This window comes from Lissotriton helveticus, chromosome 3_1 (genome assembly GCF_964261635.1).
Source record: "Lissotriton helveticus chromosome 3_1, aLisHel1.1, whole genome shotgun sequence".
Lineage (NCBI taxonomy): Eukaryota > Metazoa > Chordata > Amphibia > Caudata > Salamandridae > Lissotriton > Lissotriton helveticus.
Window position 1 is genome coordinate 1,032,648,276 of NC_136061.1, and position 17,510 is coordinate 1,032,665,785.

The window sequence follows — 17,510 nt, forward strand, 5'->3', positions numbered from 1 at the left end:
GTGTGCCTGTTTTGGAGCCACAATCTCAAGAGAATCATTGGTCATTAAAAAACAAGGTTATTTATTGGCTTAATGCCAATAGACAGCTACCAAACCACCTAAGAAGTAACATTCTAATGGTACGTAGGGTACCGTGGGTAGGCCCCACATCTAAGTCCATTGCGGGTGACTGTATTGTCGTCTCCTTCGCAGATCCATGTACAGCTCAACATCTATGCTCATGGGATGCACGAGGCGATAATTCAACCATTGTTGTCAGACCACTTACCTTTTTTTACCCCCCACGGCAAAATGCAAACTTAGGGGGGAATTGGTCAACAGTCCAAAATACTATGCGGGGTGGACGAAGGGAAGGTTGGCAAGGTCAAAATAGTTGGTGGGAAGGGGCTCCTACTTCCAATATGTTCGGATGTTTGGATGAGGTCGATTGACTTTGGGGGGTCAACGATTTAGTTCATAACCCAGAACCCATTTCTATCCCTGTGATCCTGTCTCTACCCCATTAGAAGCATGTGTAGACAGTGTTGCTTCCACAGAAGGATCACGATCTGTCCTAAGCCCTGTACTTAGGCTCATTGTCTCTACCCCACTAGAAGCATGCGTAGACAGTGTCGCTCCTACAGAAGGATCACGATCTGTCCTAAGCCCTGTAATTAGGCTCATTGAGACCAGGGTGGAAGACTTAAGCTTACCAGAGGTAACTCCTACCAGTAGTCTAGTGGGATCGCTCAAGGTGGTTTCCTGGAACATAGCAGGGTTAAGGGGTCGTTTGGATAACGATGATTGGGTCGATTTCATCGACATTTATGACATTGTCGTTTTCCAGGAAACCTGGGCAACTGTTCCCTTATTTAGAGCAGGATACCTCAACCACTATAAGCCTGCTATACAGGGCCCAAAGGGTAGAGCCTCCGGAGGCTTGGTGGTGTGGATTAGAGACTCCTTGGGATACCAATCTACGGAAATCATGGTAGACAATGCAGACCTTCTATGTATTAACCTCAGCAAGGGCAACAATGAGAGCATGGTATTAATAAACATCTACGCCCGAGGCAGTCAAGGTGGTCGCAAGCAATCGGTTTTGAACGACCTAGATTGCCTTTTGAGGAAGTTAAGTTGTGACCCTTTTATCCTAGTAGCAGGGGATTTGAACTGTTCATTCGAACCCATTCTTAGTCTGGCTGAAGATGTGGGAACCGATGAGGACACTGTTTGGAACATCCCCCCACTAACTATAGGTAAGGGTGTTAGGGGAACTGAGGCGGCCCTACATTGGTTGGGTTTTTGTATGGAGTGGGGGTTACGGGCAGTGAATGGCCGCACTCCCTCTGACAAATCCGGCAAACCAACCTTCGACAACGGGACTAGTATGAGTCGAATCGACTACATACTAGTCAAAGTAGATTTTTGGGCATCCGTGATAGATATGGAGGTAGAGGTAAGGCCAGAGAGCGATCATAATCCCCTCTCATTGGGCCTCAGGGTACCCGGATTGGGTGATGGACCCTTTATAACAACATGCCCGACGTCTGAGATTATTTTGTGTAACAATAGAAGACGGGTTAAATGGCCCAGGGTCATAGCTGATCCTGTGCTTATTAAAGAAATAGAGGAGGTGGTATTAGGAACAATGGGCAAGATGGCGGATCTACCGCCCTTTAGCGGGGTCGATTCTCTAATTACTAACCTCCATGAGAAGTGCTTCATGGAACTAAAAAGTCTGCTTACAAAGCCATCGAACACTAAGGAAGTTAAAGTTTGTAAAAGATGGTACAATAAGAGTTGTAGGGAAGCACATAGCAAATTAATAGCAGCAGTTAAATCGAGGATTTCCAATGATATTAAGAATGCTAGGCTAATCTATAAACAGGTCTTATGGACAGCCAAGAGGGAATGGGATGACTCATACTGGTCAGAACTACTCTTGGCGTGCAAATCGTCTAACCAAATGAAGTTTTGGGAGACCGTTAAGTGGGGCAGGGACCCGGATTCTCAAACACCCGTTAACCACGTCTCTGCTTTGGATTGGGTGGGTTTTTTCACCGCTCAATTTGAAGATTCGAGTGCCGTGCTTGATACATTAAACGAGCCCGCATTGGGGCTACCACTCCATAATACTGGGGCTGCACCCATTTTCTCCTTTTTAGACACGGCCCATGCCCTTGGTTCTGTTCAGTCAGGGAAAGCACCGGGATTAGATGCTATCCCTGCAGACCTTTTCAAATCGAACCTTGATGTATGGGTCCCGTACATAACTATGTTGGCCAATGCAATCGCAGCAGGGGCCAGGATTCCTAAATCTTGGAAAGGGGCAGAGATCTTGCCAATATTTAAAAAAGGGGATCGATCATTGCCAAGCAATTATCGCCCCATAAGTCTGATCGACTCACTCCAAAAAATAGTCTCTAGAATGGTTCTTGCAAGAATTCAGGCATGGATTGAGCAGGAAAATATACTATCTCCTATGCAAGCTGGGTTTAGACTGGGCACCAGTACCATAGACCAGGTGTTCAGACTCACTATGCTTTACTGGAAGGTGTTTTTTTTGGGTGGAGGGGTTATCTATGCTGCATTTGTGGATCTTAAGTCGGCTTTTGATTTGGTTCCAAGAGCGAAACTATGGGATTCATTAAGACTCATGGGTCTACCTGTCGAACTCGTCATGAGATTACACGAGGACAACTTTGCCCGAGTGAGGTGGGGCAAACAGGGTCAGGTGACCAGCAGCTTCCCGGTAAAACATGGGGTGCGCCAGGGATGCGTGCTGGCCCCCACCCTGTTTCTCCTCTTCATCAACCAGGTTGTCAAATTTTTCACCAATACTCAGACTGATGCACCATCACTGGGCGGGTCTAAGTACCCGATGTTAATTTTTGCCGACGACACCCTGCTCCTGTCTAAAACCCGGAGTGGGTTGCAAACAGCTCTGATTAGGTTTGCTGAGTTTTGCAGGATAAATGATCTACAGATTAATGTGGATAAAACCAAATTTATTGTTTTTAGTAATAAAACCCCGATTAAAAGCTCTGTTAGTCTGAACGGTGTTTCGATTGAACAGGTGAAGGCAATGACTTATCTGGGTGTGACCCTTGATTACCAATTTAGCTGGAAACCCCAGATTGAGGCATTAAATCTTAAATTTGTTCGTCTCACAGGTTGTCTATTACAGGAACAGAAGAAATCCTTGACCAAACGTATTACCCCAGTATTAAAGATATATGAAGCCAAGATTAATGCAGCCACCTTGTACGGGGCTGACATCTGGGGTCACAAGGATCTGTCTGTTCTGGTCACAGCCCAGAATAGGTTCTTGCGGAATCTGGTAGGGCTTCCCCAGTCCACACCTATCAAACCACTGCTGTTAGATCTAGGTTGCAAACCCCTAAATGAGATGGCCCGGTTTCGTTTGGTGGCACTATGGCGACGACTTTGGACGACTCCAGAGCTCAGCCTTTTTGCTAATGAATTGGAGGAGGTAAAATCACTGTGGGGTGCCCATAGAATCCCCTGGTTCAGGGAAGTTCTGTGGATTAACCCGGGGTGTTCCATCTTCCCCTCAAAACAAGATTTTAAAGACCTATTTTGGGCATCGGTCAAATCAATTGCAGTTATTCATTCATCAGACACTAACCTAACAGGGCATTTTTTAACCCACAAATTGACACCTTCTCTCGAGCCTTACTGGGACTTGATATGCAAAACCTTGGATCGGAAATTGTATCATCAATTTCGCGTAGGGACACTCCCCATCAATTCCTTTACTGTAAAGTGGGCGGGGAATGTAAATAACAAGTGTCCCTGGTGCCCGGATCATGTGGAAAGTATTGGCCATTTGTTCTTTGCCTGCCCAGCCTATCGAGTCCCTCGCTTAAAATGGCTGAAACCCTTATGTAGTAGATTGGATAGTGGGGGACACCTTGAAGCCCTGCGGAAGTTTCGAAATATTAGATCTGAGTTCGTTGTGGTTTGTGTGGCCAAGTTTCTAGGAGGGGCGTGGTTGATCCGTATTAGGAAATTGAACACTTATTTAATTTAAACGATATGTATGAAGGCCCCTTTTCGAATGTCTAACAACTTTTTAAATAATAAGGTTCATGACTGTTGTTTTTATCAATATTTCATGTATTGTATGCTGTCTTTTATGAATTTTATTTCGAAATAAAGACGTAATGACTTGACTTGAAGTGTTTTCCGAGCTTTGCAAAAAAGCTTGTGATTTGACACTGCATGGATGGCAAACAGCAGATTGTTCCAAAGCTGAGCTGTAATAACTGAAAGGGATTGTCTTCCAGTACGCGTTCTATGAAACCAGTGTCTACAAGCCAGTGACGCAGAACTGGAATGCAACTGTCTAATGGGGGTAGTATCTATTGAACAAGTCAGCTGTGTATTTGGGCGGGCCTACCTCATGCACCACTTTGCGCAATAGCACAGGGCTTTGAAAATAAAGTGATTTCCAATAGGAAGCCGTTGCAAATTTATCAGATGGCAAGAGAAACTAGGTGATCTAGGAAGACCTAAAATAAGTCTTGCTGACACATTCTTAATGAGTTGAAGTCACTAATAAAAGAGGAAGACCAAGAAACAGAGCTCTACAGTAGTCGAGTCAACTTGTAATCAATGCTTACGTTTTCAGGAAATAGCTCGGCTCAAAGGAATTTTTTTTCTCTAAGAATCTTTATCATGCCAAAACATGTGGCTATAAGTTTATTAATGTGAGACTCAAAAGATAGCTTTGTGTCAAAGATCACTCCAAAATGACCTACACTGACGCTTGGCTTTGGGGAGGCACCAAACATCGAGGCCACCAAATTGAGGACCAGATTGAGGGGTTAAGACCTTTGTCTCGTCTGCATTAAATTCAGGGAATTGGCATCCACCCAATGGGCTACAGATCTTAAACAGTTTTTTAAATGGTCTTAGATGATTGTGTGAGCCACTCACACCACATAATAATCTGTTTGTCATCGACATATGAGCAGACTTGAAACCCAAATGAGTCAATGAGATTGGCCAATGGCATCATGTATATATATACTGAAAATGGTAGGGCTTAACAATGAGCCTTGGAAAACCCTGCAGCACAGCTGTTGACAGGTTGACTGAAAGATCCGCAGAGGGACAAGCTTGTTACCTCATGCTCCAGAAAGATTCAAACAAGCCTAACTCCTTATCCCGCAGAATATCAACACAGTGTCGACCTAGAAAGGTCTCTATGGAAGCCCGCTGACAGATCAAGGAGAAGAGGACTCATAGGGTCCCCATTGTCCAGTAACGTGCATCGGTTAATGCAGTTGGCTGTCAACGTAGTCTCAGTGCTGCGGAAAGGCGAAAGACGGACGGAAGTCTGTTGAGCACGACCTTCTCCTCAATATAAAATGACAATTGGCAGTTGGTATGACCTTCCGTGATTTTGGCCTTTGCAGGCAAAAGGGAAACAGGTCGATAGCTGGCCAGACTATCAGAATCTAATAATTGTTGCTTAAGTAATGGAATGATAGTCACAATTTTACAGAAGTCAGGAAGAGAGCCCATTTCAGACAAACTTTGGGAATCTGGTGAAGAGGAAATATTGTGACTGTCAAGTAGGCTTTTTTAAAGACCTTCCAGACCCTTTGACAAAACAGGTATAAGAAGGTGGATCCCTCCCACCATGATGTGTCTGTAATGAATAAAATAATTGAGGTCCCTCACTGTAATCACCAAGTGGAACCCCTTGTCCGTCTACTTAACCATAGAGACATTGCTGAAAACCCCATTGGGCTAAAATGGACCTTGGTGAATGGCACTTTTGAGGAGAAATTGTTTAACCTCTGTGTCAAACAGTTTGTGGTTCTAACTAGAAAAACCTATAAGTCTGCAGGGTAAGCTTCAGTTGGAAAACGATAAATCTCCAGATGAAACCCTAGCACTGCCTGGAGCACACATGCATCTGAGGGTAGGGCTAACAAGTTTTGAAAAAAATCTCTTGTCCTGCCCATGAGAAAAGTATAATGTTTACCTTCGAGTCTGACTTGGAATGTTCCGTCTCCCCTGGATGATGGAAACAACAAGGCAAATTGGAATTGGTCTCAGTGGTTTCTGCGTCTTTATTGCTTTTGGGCACCTTGCAGTTCATAGAGGTCGGCCGAGCATCCTCAGCCATGACCAGTCCGTATAAAAATAAAAACACTTAAACATCTTCTTGAGGTCACCTGTGTCTTATTTAAGGCAGATATGGTCGCCAAATCTACTAAATGCCTTGATAAATGGACTGGCAAAGAAAAGACCTCATACCACTGGGCCGACCTCAATGGATGCCGGGTAACCCCCATATCAAAAAGGGCTATATATGTTGGTAGAGATGGCATAATTGGTACTGCCTAGCAGCAAGCAGAGTGTTCGCTGGGTCCAACTGGCAAAAATGTTCCGATCCACAGAAGATGCTCTGTTTTTGTTGTTTTTTTTTTAGATATAAACTCTAGGTCCTTTTTTTTGTTAATGGTCTGAGAAGGCCAAACATGTTTCCTAGAATGAATGCCAGGCCCTGCCTAAATCATTTTTGGTTTCTCTTGAGATTTTGCTATGGAAAGTAGACATGTAAGTGTCTACTTAGCCCCTTCCATGCTCATGACGAGCTCAGCTCGTCATGCAGTACACTGCTCCTGTGCTGATGACGAGCTGACCTTGTCATGAACAATGGTAATCAAGGGGTTGCAGCACAGAGGGGGAATTGCCTAAGCACTAATGTGGTTAATGAGTGCAAGCATCTTTTTTTCCCAAGGAGGTCCATGTGCACTCTGCACGCATGCATTTCCAACATTCCTTTTGGTATGTGTAACATGATCTGGACATTAGCTACCATCAAGGGTGATGGTGTCCAGCATGAGGAACTCATGAGCATTATTTCATCTTGAAAGAATATGCCATCTAGCCCATTAGTGCACAAACATCAGGATTCAGTGAAGGATTCATTTTTTTCCTCATGCCTCTTACGTTTTCTCAAAATTTGTCAACAATGGCCACCGGTTCTTGATTTGAGAGTCATCTGAATCATGACCATCTATCGAGAAACTGGGAAACTTATGCAAGAGCAGAATGGTACCTGGTGCCACCCCAGCATTGTCGAGGCAGCTTTGAATGAATACGTAGGCCAATCATGGCAAGGCGAAGGAGGAATGAGTTAGGGAGGGGGCTCCAAGAAATAGAACCTGCAAAAGGTTATGGAATGGTTAAACGAAGCTCTGATTGGCACTCCCCCCCCCAAAAAAAATTGGACTTAAGAAACTTACAAAAAAGACCCATCTCTGATGGTATGTTTTCTAAGCCTAACCGGTGGTGGGAATCTGTAGACTGATCCTTGGAACTGGACCACTGGAAAAGAGGGAATGGTGAAACAAGAACTCTGAACTGAGAACCAGTAAACTTTGTATATTGTCCCAGAGGACATTGCTCCAGAAGGTGTGAGTTCCAATAGTCCCAGGAATTGAGGGCTTCCAGGCGCCAATTTCCTCACTGGCGAATAAATCAAAGTACCTATTCGAATTTGCTTCAAAAGTCAATACACAGACAAATCTGTGCATAAAGAAAGTTAGAACAGTTTTAAATAAACCAGAAATCTTATGCTGGGTCAAAGTTCTGACTGATTAAGGAGTCGTCAGGCTTGTCAAAATTCAATTGAATGAGGAGTGCAAAAAATTTATTAAAATAGACTTACCCCTCGTTTTGAGCTCACAGGCTGGACGATTAAACTAACGGTCCAGCAAGTTACTGCTATTCTAGGGCACAACAGGTCCAGGCACATTGACGGAAGTGCTGGCGATCTTACCGCTGGCTTTATTGTCAATAGCAGGTGGTTTGCGGTGGACGAGCCTTTCTTTTCTGGGCGGGCCCTGCCCAAGATGGCCACCTCAGTAGGAATTCTTCCAAGAAGGAGCCAAAAGTTCCAGGGTTTCTTGGCTTGTCCTGGCGGCAGTCGCCTGGCAGAGGGCAGGACAATGTTTGATCCCAGAGCATCGGTTACAACGTTTTTGAGGCTGCAGTACCTCCTTCATCACAGCCGTGCACTGGACTATGGCATATGGATCCTTGCAGCCAGCGTGGCTCCCACATGAGAACAGAGCCAATCTGTCCTGCAAGGGCAGTGAGGCTCCGACGGGGGGCTTAGGCCTATGCCGAGGTGCGGGATGGTGAGGTCTTGATACCATCTCAGACACAGATTCTCATCTTAAAAGGAAAACCAGAAGTAGGGTTGAACCAGTCAAGAAGGCTCAAGTATTGGCAGATTAGGTAAGGCAGAGATAACAAGGTCAAGGCTGTTGCCTGTGGAGTGTGTTGAAACAGTTGTGTGAAAAGTCAGCTCGACTGCAGCAATACTTTCGAGAAAAAAATCTTATGCTTACAGTGGTGTGGTTCCCTGGAAGGTTAATATCAGCCTGGTCTGGTAGCTCCGTGGACTAATGCATCCAGTGCAGGGGCCTATGTTTGACCTCATGGTCACAGGTTCAAATCACAGCGGGTCCACTCAGCCTTTCATCCATTTGAGGTTAATGAAATGAGTACCATTGAGTTGGGTAACAATAAACATCTGTTATTCAGCGCCAAGATACCCCATCAGGGGTGAACATGCGCTTTACAAATACGTATGTTATGTTTATGTTATGGTCCCCTGGAAGGTTAATATCAGCAAAGTATGTTTTGTTAGAATAAAAGACAGAAGCTGAAGAAACACGTACAGAAAATTCAGCAACGCAGGGTTGTTATAACTAGGCGGGTGGAAGTTATAGGAAATGCAACAGAGAATATGGGTATGAGACCCAGTGTGGGACAAAGGTGTTGAAAATCAGAAGAGGAGGATGAAGACAGATACTCATTACCTGGATGCAGATCCTTTAGATGTTAATGGTGCGCAAAGACATCTCTGGTTTTGGTGGTACTTGTTAGGTGGACAATAGTATAACGGCCAGGAATTAGTTAATTAAAGTAGGTGGATAATGTAGGGAAAGCCGGGATGACGAGTAATGTAGAGATATATTGGTTGTTGAGAATACACAGCCCATCAATGTCAGATGAGTCACCGACTACAAAGTGAGTATTTAGGAGCTTGAGTTCAAAAGGGTCTAAGGGGTAGTTGTTGGAGAGGTGGAGTAGATGTGTTGCATGTAGGGGCCTTTACTGGGGTGCCGGTGTGGTGAGATCCTGGCATCATCTCAGACACAGGTTCTAATCTTGAGAAGGAAAACTAGAGACAGGGTACTCGGGTATTAAAGGCTCTGGTGCACCTTTTCATGAATCCCCTGTGTCTATGCCAAAAAGGCCGTGTTCAAAGTTTAAAAGGGGTATTCGGAGACTCTAGTCATTTTCCCATTGGTGTTGGCAAGGGAAGGTCTTCCTTTGGACATAGTTATGACATCCGAAGCACTTTGCCCTTCCTGATTTGTAACATGCTGAGGCAGGCTCAGTAAATTAGATTTTACTTGCTAACGCCTATTCCACCTGAATGTGTACAGATGCAGTAATAGCACGGTAGAGATTCTCACCACTCAAATGGAGCAATTGGCTCCTCGACATCTGATGGCGGTTCAGAGGCCATGTTGGCTGTAAGTGCAAGTCCGGAAGATCACAGGGGCCACTGGCATTTTCACTGCTCAATGCAAAAACGCCCCTCAATAAGGGAAAACTTGCCGAAAATTGCAGAATGGGACTCACTGAACTGCACTTTTCCACCCCTGATTAAAACAACAGGGAGAGAGACACATAATTCTCGTCTCCTGTCCTGCCATAGAATTTCAACTAAAATGCATCCCGATAGTATTATGTGACTTCTATTAAGCTCACTACATATAGATTTTTGCGTAAAATGGCCACTCCCCAGCTTCTGTCATCGCGAAGTGTACAAGAAACAGTGCTTAATTAAATCAATTTCTATTTATTGTACCGAAAATAACAGAACAGAACATGTTAAATTATTACAAAAAGCACATCTTTTTTTAAATATTGAACATCACTTAAAAGCATGTTAAATCACACTGTGCAAATCGGAATGATATTAACAAATGCCCACATTTACATAATGTCACAATGTATTACATATTAACGTGTTGCTAAACAGTTATGAGTTGTGCACTGTAATAATGCGAACGGTGACAGTCACAATGATTTGCTTAAAGTGCTAATAATTACTCTTTAGTTTATTCTTTCACAATTGCTTTATATGAGAGTTCATCACAAATGTTAGGCAAAATAGATATTTATATATATATCTCACAAGAATAATATAACTTCAGTACAGTGATTTCCTTCATTTACATTAATATTTGCTTCTTACTCATTTCCCTGATAAATTTGTATACCGTGAATGTTGTCTTTTTATGTTGTTTCTTGCAATGTTTTATTGACTTTTAATCCCACAAAAGTATTCGATTTCCCCAGCTGGTTGCAGTGAGCTGACGCTAAAAATTTATTACTCATCTTATAAACAAGAACCTTATAATTTTCTCTTAATTTCGTAATATTACTAAGGGCTAGAAAACTTTCGTATTATTTCTATGGAAGCCAGAAGGCTCAATTTACCTATGAAAATGTAGATTTTTCGTGGGTACCCATTTTAATATGATTGTACTCTGTCTTCAAAATCGTTGAAAGCTACAAAACAGCAACAAAAATGAGAACTTATTCTAGGAATTACACATTTTAGAATCATCCACTGTAAGCATCCATCATTTCAGGTAGCTTTATGGATTGGTTACACAGACTCTACTGGTCGTCGCCAAAATTCAGGGAGTATTTTTAGACTTACGATTTACTTCAATTAATACATAACGCTGCATGTCCTCGAAAGAGCTTTAACATTTCACAAAAGCAGAATATGGCCGTAGCAGCTTTTAAGTTTATAAATAAGGTAAATATATGTATATAATATCCAAGTCAACAATCATGACGAGCAATGCCACATCAAGTCACTTACAGAAATATGACAGCACCGAAAGTAAATCAGAAGTCACAGGTAAACACTGTTTATGCCGTTAAAGATCAAAGGAACAGCACGTGAAACACGTTCTGGAAGCAGGTTTCGTATGGCTGAGAAGCATTACACCAAAGATTTCTCTCTCAAGTGTGGAGGTGAAGTATCCCACTCTGGATTAAAAATCATGCACTAGTGTTTCACACGTGGTAGTTTTCTGTGGCTACTGACGAAAGAAAACCTAAACTGGTTCTTTTGAAAACTTCATTGCAGGAGTTCCCTTTCTTGCCCATAGTACAAAACAGTATAATACATCAGGACGTTACTTGCTAAAGTAGGATAACTAGTGATTGCACACTTGGCATGCAGGGTCTACATGTTCCCCAAAACATGTAGACTGAAAGGCAATGGAAAACAAGTAAACAAATTGGGAAATGTGCAAACATTTCATGAAGAAGGTAAAACATGGAAAGCAGATTGTATTACATCAGGTTAGCAACTACTTAAAGTTAAAATAACGAGGATTGTTACAAATGTTAATTACTCATAATATGTAATTGCCAAAAACTAAATTTGTCATCTTAACACCATGACAAAGTACAAAACACATTTTCTTCTTCAACGTCCTTCTACATATGGACGAAATATTGACAACTTGTAACTTACAACGAGAACAAAGGGTACGCGTTTCATCCCTGGCTTACTTTTTACTTTGTGCAGTTCCAGTCAGTTATTAACTGTCTAGTTGACATAACTCTCATCAGTGCCTCCTTTTACCAAAATGAAACCATTAGGTTACTAAAAACAGTGGTTTCTGTGATCTCCTGTCCGTCCCAGTTGTACTCCTCAGGCACAATTGCTGACATATAGGACTGGTTCGGGTGAAAGTAAAATATCCTCTACTCCATTAGGAGTAGTGTTGAAAAAGACAAAGCTATTAGTGAATGTTTGTGTATGCTTGCAAGGGGATGAAAAGAAGCAGCAGCTGAAAGCATGGTGAATGTCAATCTCCCCATAATGCCCTTTCTCCTTCCAGGTTTTACAAAAATAGTTGAGTACATTTCTTTAGCCAGCTGCCATGACAATGATGTCCATCAACACTGAAATTATATTTTCATTAGCCGAGACAACTATTTACTGCGGTAAGTGGTCATGTCCTTTGGTTCACTGCTTGGCACACACCAGTCATCTGCTTCGTGGCTCGTCTTGTAATGTCTCCAAGCCGATTTATTGTAGACGGGAAGTCTTTCTACTGACTCTGTGGACAATGCCTGTAAGAATAAGAGCATCACACGGTGTTTAACAAATTAAATAGTACGGTGATCTGACTTGGAAATTTAGCTGTTAGAACGCAAACATGGTATTCAATATATTCTTGTGCTCCTTGTGGACTGGGTTGAAGAACTTTATACGGAAGTCAAGAATACTGAGCTGCAATAATATCACAATCACGATATCCCTATCACTACATTGTAAGTATAATTTATTTTGCAATTTAGTGGTCAGGCTGAAGTAGTGGGTCTAATATTATTACCATGCTATGTACCACATGTGATGTAGTGGGATATACCATTTAAGTACCATGCTCCAAGTAGAAGTGATCCCCAACTCCCTTTGAGCAGTCTTTATTGAGCCACTTGGCTACAGGGCCAACTCTGCTATTCTAGTTTCCAAATAGGAGGAGGCCATTTTCTCATCAGCCTCAGCAGCACCTAGATTTGTTCATCAGAACACATACCTCTTACTTCTTCAAGCCATCCACCAAGGCATTCAAGTCCAAGAGTTGCAGCAAAGGCAATGCCTATATCACCATGTCTGCTTTGGCTGTGATCTATACTCTTCCTAACTCTGTATAAAGACAATACGGTATTGTGTCCCTATTTCCATCCTCTACTAATTACATAAATATTCGCCTTGTATCAAACACCCCCATGCCCATCTAGCATAAATATCAACGCGGGAAACACATGGGGGGGTCATTAGGATGGTGGGCGGACTTTGTCCTCCCGCCAACTTATCGTGAAATGGGACCGCCCGCCATAAGGGCGTGGGCCCCGTGGGGGCCATTAGGATGCGCCCACCACAGTGGCGGGCGCATCCTGCATTCCTGACATTGTGGCAGGCGGTGCATTCAGCACCGCCCGCCACAATGCCACGAAGGCATGTCATGCACTTCCAAGTACAACATGGCAGGCACCGCGCGGTGCCTGCCATGTTGTGCATGGAACTGCAGGGGGGTACCATAGGTACCCCCCATGTGCACCTCCCCACTCCCTCACCGGAGTCTTTGGGGGCCCGCAACGGGCCCCCGCAGGCAGACTCCGCATGCCTTGCCGCCACGGAAAGGCATGTCCCAGCACACATCCAAATATGGCTGGCGGTGTCTAACAGACACCGCCACCATATTGAACCCTTTTTCGCCCGGTTGACTTGTCGACCGAGCAGAAAAGCGGCGGACGGTCTTTCCATCCGCTGTGGACCCCCCAGCCATTGTAATATGGCGCGGGGTCTTTGCTGAGAGGATGGCGGGCGGATTGCCCGCCTCCTCAACCACCATCTCTTAGACTCCTTTTAACTCATGCTCAGAAACACTCACTCAGCACTGGATGACTTAATGACGTTGATGACCTGTTTACTTGCAACAACCTTTATAGTCTGTACCTCACTCGTCAACCTGGCTTACCCCTACATTTTCCCACATCTTTAATTAACTGATACCTGACGGTTATACAATCGTCCACCAACTAAGTACTTCCTAATCTGGGTGTAGATCCTTTGGATGAGGGTGAGTGACGCCATCCTTGTTTTTTTGAGTATCGGTCTTCATCCACCTGTTCAACTTTTGAAAACCTTTGTCCCATATTGGGTCCCATACCTACATATTCTGCTATATTTCATATTAGTTACCGCTCACTAGTGACAACAAACCATGCATTGCTGAATTCTCTGAACACATTTCTTCAGCCCCAGTCTCCTCTTCTAACAACACATACATTGCTGATATTAACCTTCCAGGGGACCACATCCCTAAAAGCATAGGAGGTTTGTTCTCAACATCATTGACCCTGTCAAACTGACTTTTCAAGCAACTGTTTCAACACACTCCAAAGGCAATGACCGTGACCTTGGTATTTCTGCCTCACCTAATGTGGAAATACCTCTGTTCTCTTGACCGGTCCAAATACTGGTCAATTCCTGTTAATTTTGCCAGGATTCGCCCCCTCACATAAGACGACCAAAACAATCTACCAACACATACTAATTTAAGATTGTCCTATTAGACACTCTGAGCCAATTACTGTAATGTTGTTTTTATGATCTCATTTGCATGTGTATGCACTCATTGCCTTCAGCTCTCATTGTAAACCTACCTGCATTCCTGGGCACCCTCACATGTTGCCTACAAGTGCTGTTGTTAACATCTTTTTACAGCCCTTGGGGAATAGGCATGTATTTTAAACATACCGCCAACAAAATCTGGAAATAAAACAAGACCATTTTAAGGTATTTACATAAGAGCCTTCACTAACTTTTCACAGGTCTCAGCTCTCCCGTAAGAGGGAAGGTGAAATCTATCCAAACAGCTTTCAAAAGAAGAAACGTCTGCATGGGAAGAGGGTCTTTTATCTCTTCTTCATATGTACCCTGCCTCAAGCTGGAGTCAGGCCCTTAATGACCAGTTCAGTGGAAAAGCACTCCCAGCTCTGAGCAAGGAAAACTGATGGGCACTGACAGTTAAGACAATGGACGTAGCACGGACTTTATCCTCTTACATTAAACTATAGAATATTTGTATGATTTGTACGCCACTCCCAACCAGCTTAAAAGTGATAATAATCACTTTCAATAGCGGGGATATGGACATGACAACATGAGTATTATGTGTGAGCTAAGTTATCAGTGTGTGGGACTCTGGTGGACCATGCAACCAAATGTTCAATAGGTTGCCTCTGTTTTCCATGGAGAATGCTTAAGTTTCACCTTTAAGCTTTGTCATAGTTAATGTGTGTTAATGTGGAGAGGTATCTGGGGAAGGAGAATCAAGGTTTCCTTGACTTTGTGAGCTTTGAAGTGTTTCATTTAAAGTTCACGTAGAAGAGTGTTCTCATGACACGGTCATTCTGAAGGTATATTCTATTCTATCGGTTCGGCAATGCAAACAAAACCTATAGACTCGTCCCTGTGGCTGGCAAGAGGAGAATGAGCTTGCTGAAAGCATATGGAGTAGGAGGCAGGCGCAGCAATTCATCTGCCCGACAGATGCCTAAGATCGGCATCTGCTCTTGGAAAGACAAAGATAATGCCTACTCTCTTTTGGAAGATGGCTGATACCTTTAGAATATATGAGTCTGCATCTCTGGTAGATTTGGAAGTGTGGACATCCAACCAACAATGACTTGGTCTACCTTCACTGGGTTAATAACATGTTAACTACAGAGAAAACCTCTTCCTTTTTGAATATATATTTATTTTGTGGTGATAACAGGAGTCCGAGAGCCTTAAAATAGTGGGAAAGGGTTACAAGAGAAAAGTAATAAATGTACCATACAAGTATAAGTGGGGTCAATGCACACAAACAAGTTACTTATCATCTGTAATGCTTTTTCATGCATTCTCAAACCACAGATTGCTCACCTATTGAAAATCCCCAGGAGCTAAACTGGATCTGGAATATTTCATAGCAATTGCTCAAGTGCACCAGCAGGTGGTGCCTTTCTCTGTGGTGACCTTGCACCACCCCCAAGAAGTGATGGTGGGGAACTGGATACAGATACCTGCCCTGTGTGTTGATCTTAGTGTATCTTGTACTCTTCTGTGCCCTCAGATACAGATCAATTGTGACAGATTGGAGATTGCAATGTGCTGAATCTAGCTTCGGACCTTTTTAGAATAATAGGAGTCCACTCCACAGAAAAGGGAGGAAGGAGGGCAGTGAGGAGTCGGTGGCTAGAACGAATAACCAGCAGTAACAGGGTTACCAAAGGCGAATAACTTATTCTTCGGATGGAAAATCCCAAACACAGATTCCTCATAGTTTAAATAGATACCAAAGGAGTCCATCCAGAACATTGGAGGGTCTGAGTAGTGGAGTCACAGCAAGAAGTCCAACAGGACCGAGCAGGTAAATTAGCTCTTCGAGGACCGTAATTTTGAGGCAGTAGTGATTGTGAACAAATGCACTCATGCCCGCATGGCAGCCTGGGGTTTGTCCATTAGTGTTAAACCACTCGCTCTTGGCTTGGATATCCACCTTCGCTTCTGAACAATCCTTCCTTTTGTAGTACTGGCAAAACATGTGAAAAGCTGATATTGACTTATGCACTCTATGTAAAAGATCACTGACAAGGCGCACAGCAGTAATTGCGATGAGGGACACTCTATTGCTATTTAGCAGTCATAGAGGACAGCTGTGCATGAATTTGAAAGGTGTGTGTGAAGAACGTAGGTCTAAGTGAATTTCCTGTTGAGTCATAATGAAAAAATAATGAAAGGATTCATTTAAAACATGTGAGTCCTTTTTGAAGGCCACTTGAATACTGAAGCTTGGTCAGGCCCATGTAGAAAAGCCGAAAGAGCAAACAAGTAACCTTTAATGGCGTCCACTACAAAACCTTTCTGGGCCTGCGACAGCACAAGCAACAGAACATCAGATAACCTGGCCTGTAGAGGATCAACTTGACGGTTCCTGCACCAGGCCACAAACTTCCCTCAATGGTTGATGTATGCAGATTATGTAGATTGACGCCAGGACTCTGGAATAATTTCCAATACTTTAACAGTTAAATTGAAACCACGCAGTTGCTGCTTTTCCATCCTTATATATAGTAGGTTGTGGATATTCAAGTGCAGGACTATGTCCGGTTGCTCAGACAGAAGGTCCGCTTGATGGGGTGAAGAATCCGAAGACAAACACTCTGGCTCAACAGGTCAGTGTACCACACTTTCCTGATCCAATCCAGAGCCTTCAACATTATCTGAACCCAGTCTTTTCTGATCATCTTCAGAAATTGGGGTAGAAGACTAAGTAGTAGAGGGAGACCTGCGCCCACTGCCGACGGACCAGGTCTTCCAAGGAATCTACTAGTGGAAACTCCAGGGTGCCTTAATTGTGACACTGTGTGCTCTCTGCAGTTGCAAAAAGATCCAACCAAGGCACATCCCAGTCAAGTAAAGATGTCTTTAGCCACCTCCAGTTGAAGATGCCATTTTTGGTCTGACTGGTGTGGTCGGCTCCCCTCGTCTACCCTGACATTCACAAACCTGGCAAATAATTGACTACTAGGGAGTTCACCTGTTCCAGCCATTTCCAAAGGTGCAGTGACTCCTGACACAGGATCCATAACCGTCACACCACCCTGTTTGTTGCAGTACCAGACAGTGGTTGCTTGCAGTGTTTTTCTAGATCTGAAATGGCCTCTCATTGATGGATTTGAGGAAGGCAGTTAAAGCAAACTGAATGACATGGAGCTCTACGAGGCTGATATGGAGCATCTGCTCCACTCGGGACCAAAGACCCAAGACTTCCACTTCTGCCAAAGGATTGCCCCAATCCAGACATGCAAGTCCG

General features: G+C 43.5%; 1 protein-coding gene across 1 annotated transcript in view; it reads right to left on the reverse strand.

The window, feature by feature from the left end:
* Positions 1–9,887: 9,887 nt before the first annotated feature.
* Positions 9,888–17,510, reverse strand: part of PDK1 (pyruvate dehydrogenase kinase 1) — a 199,759-nt gene continuing 192,136 nt past the window's right edge. The window contains exon 11 of the mRNA XM_078681562.1: positions 9,888–12,213. Coding sequence (XP_078537688.1) covers positions 12,073–12,213 — 141 coding nt within the window. The 3' untranslated portion in view covers positions 9,888–12,072. The remainder of the gene's footprint in view (positions 12,214–17,510) is intronic.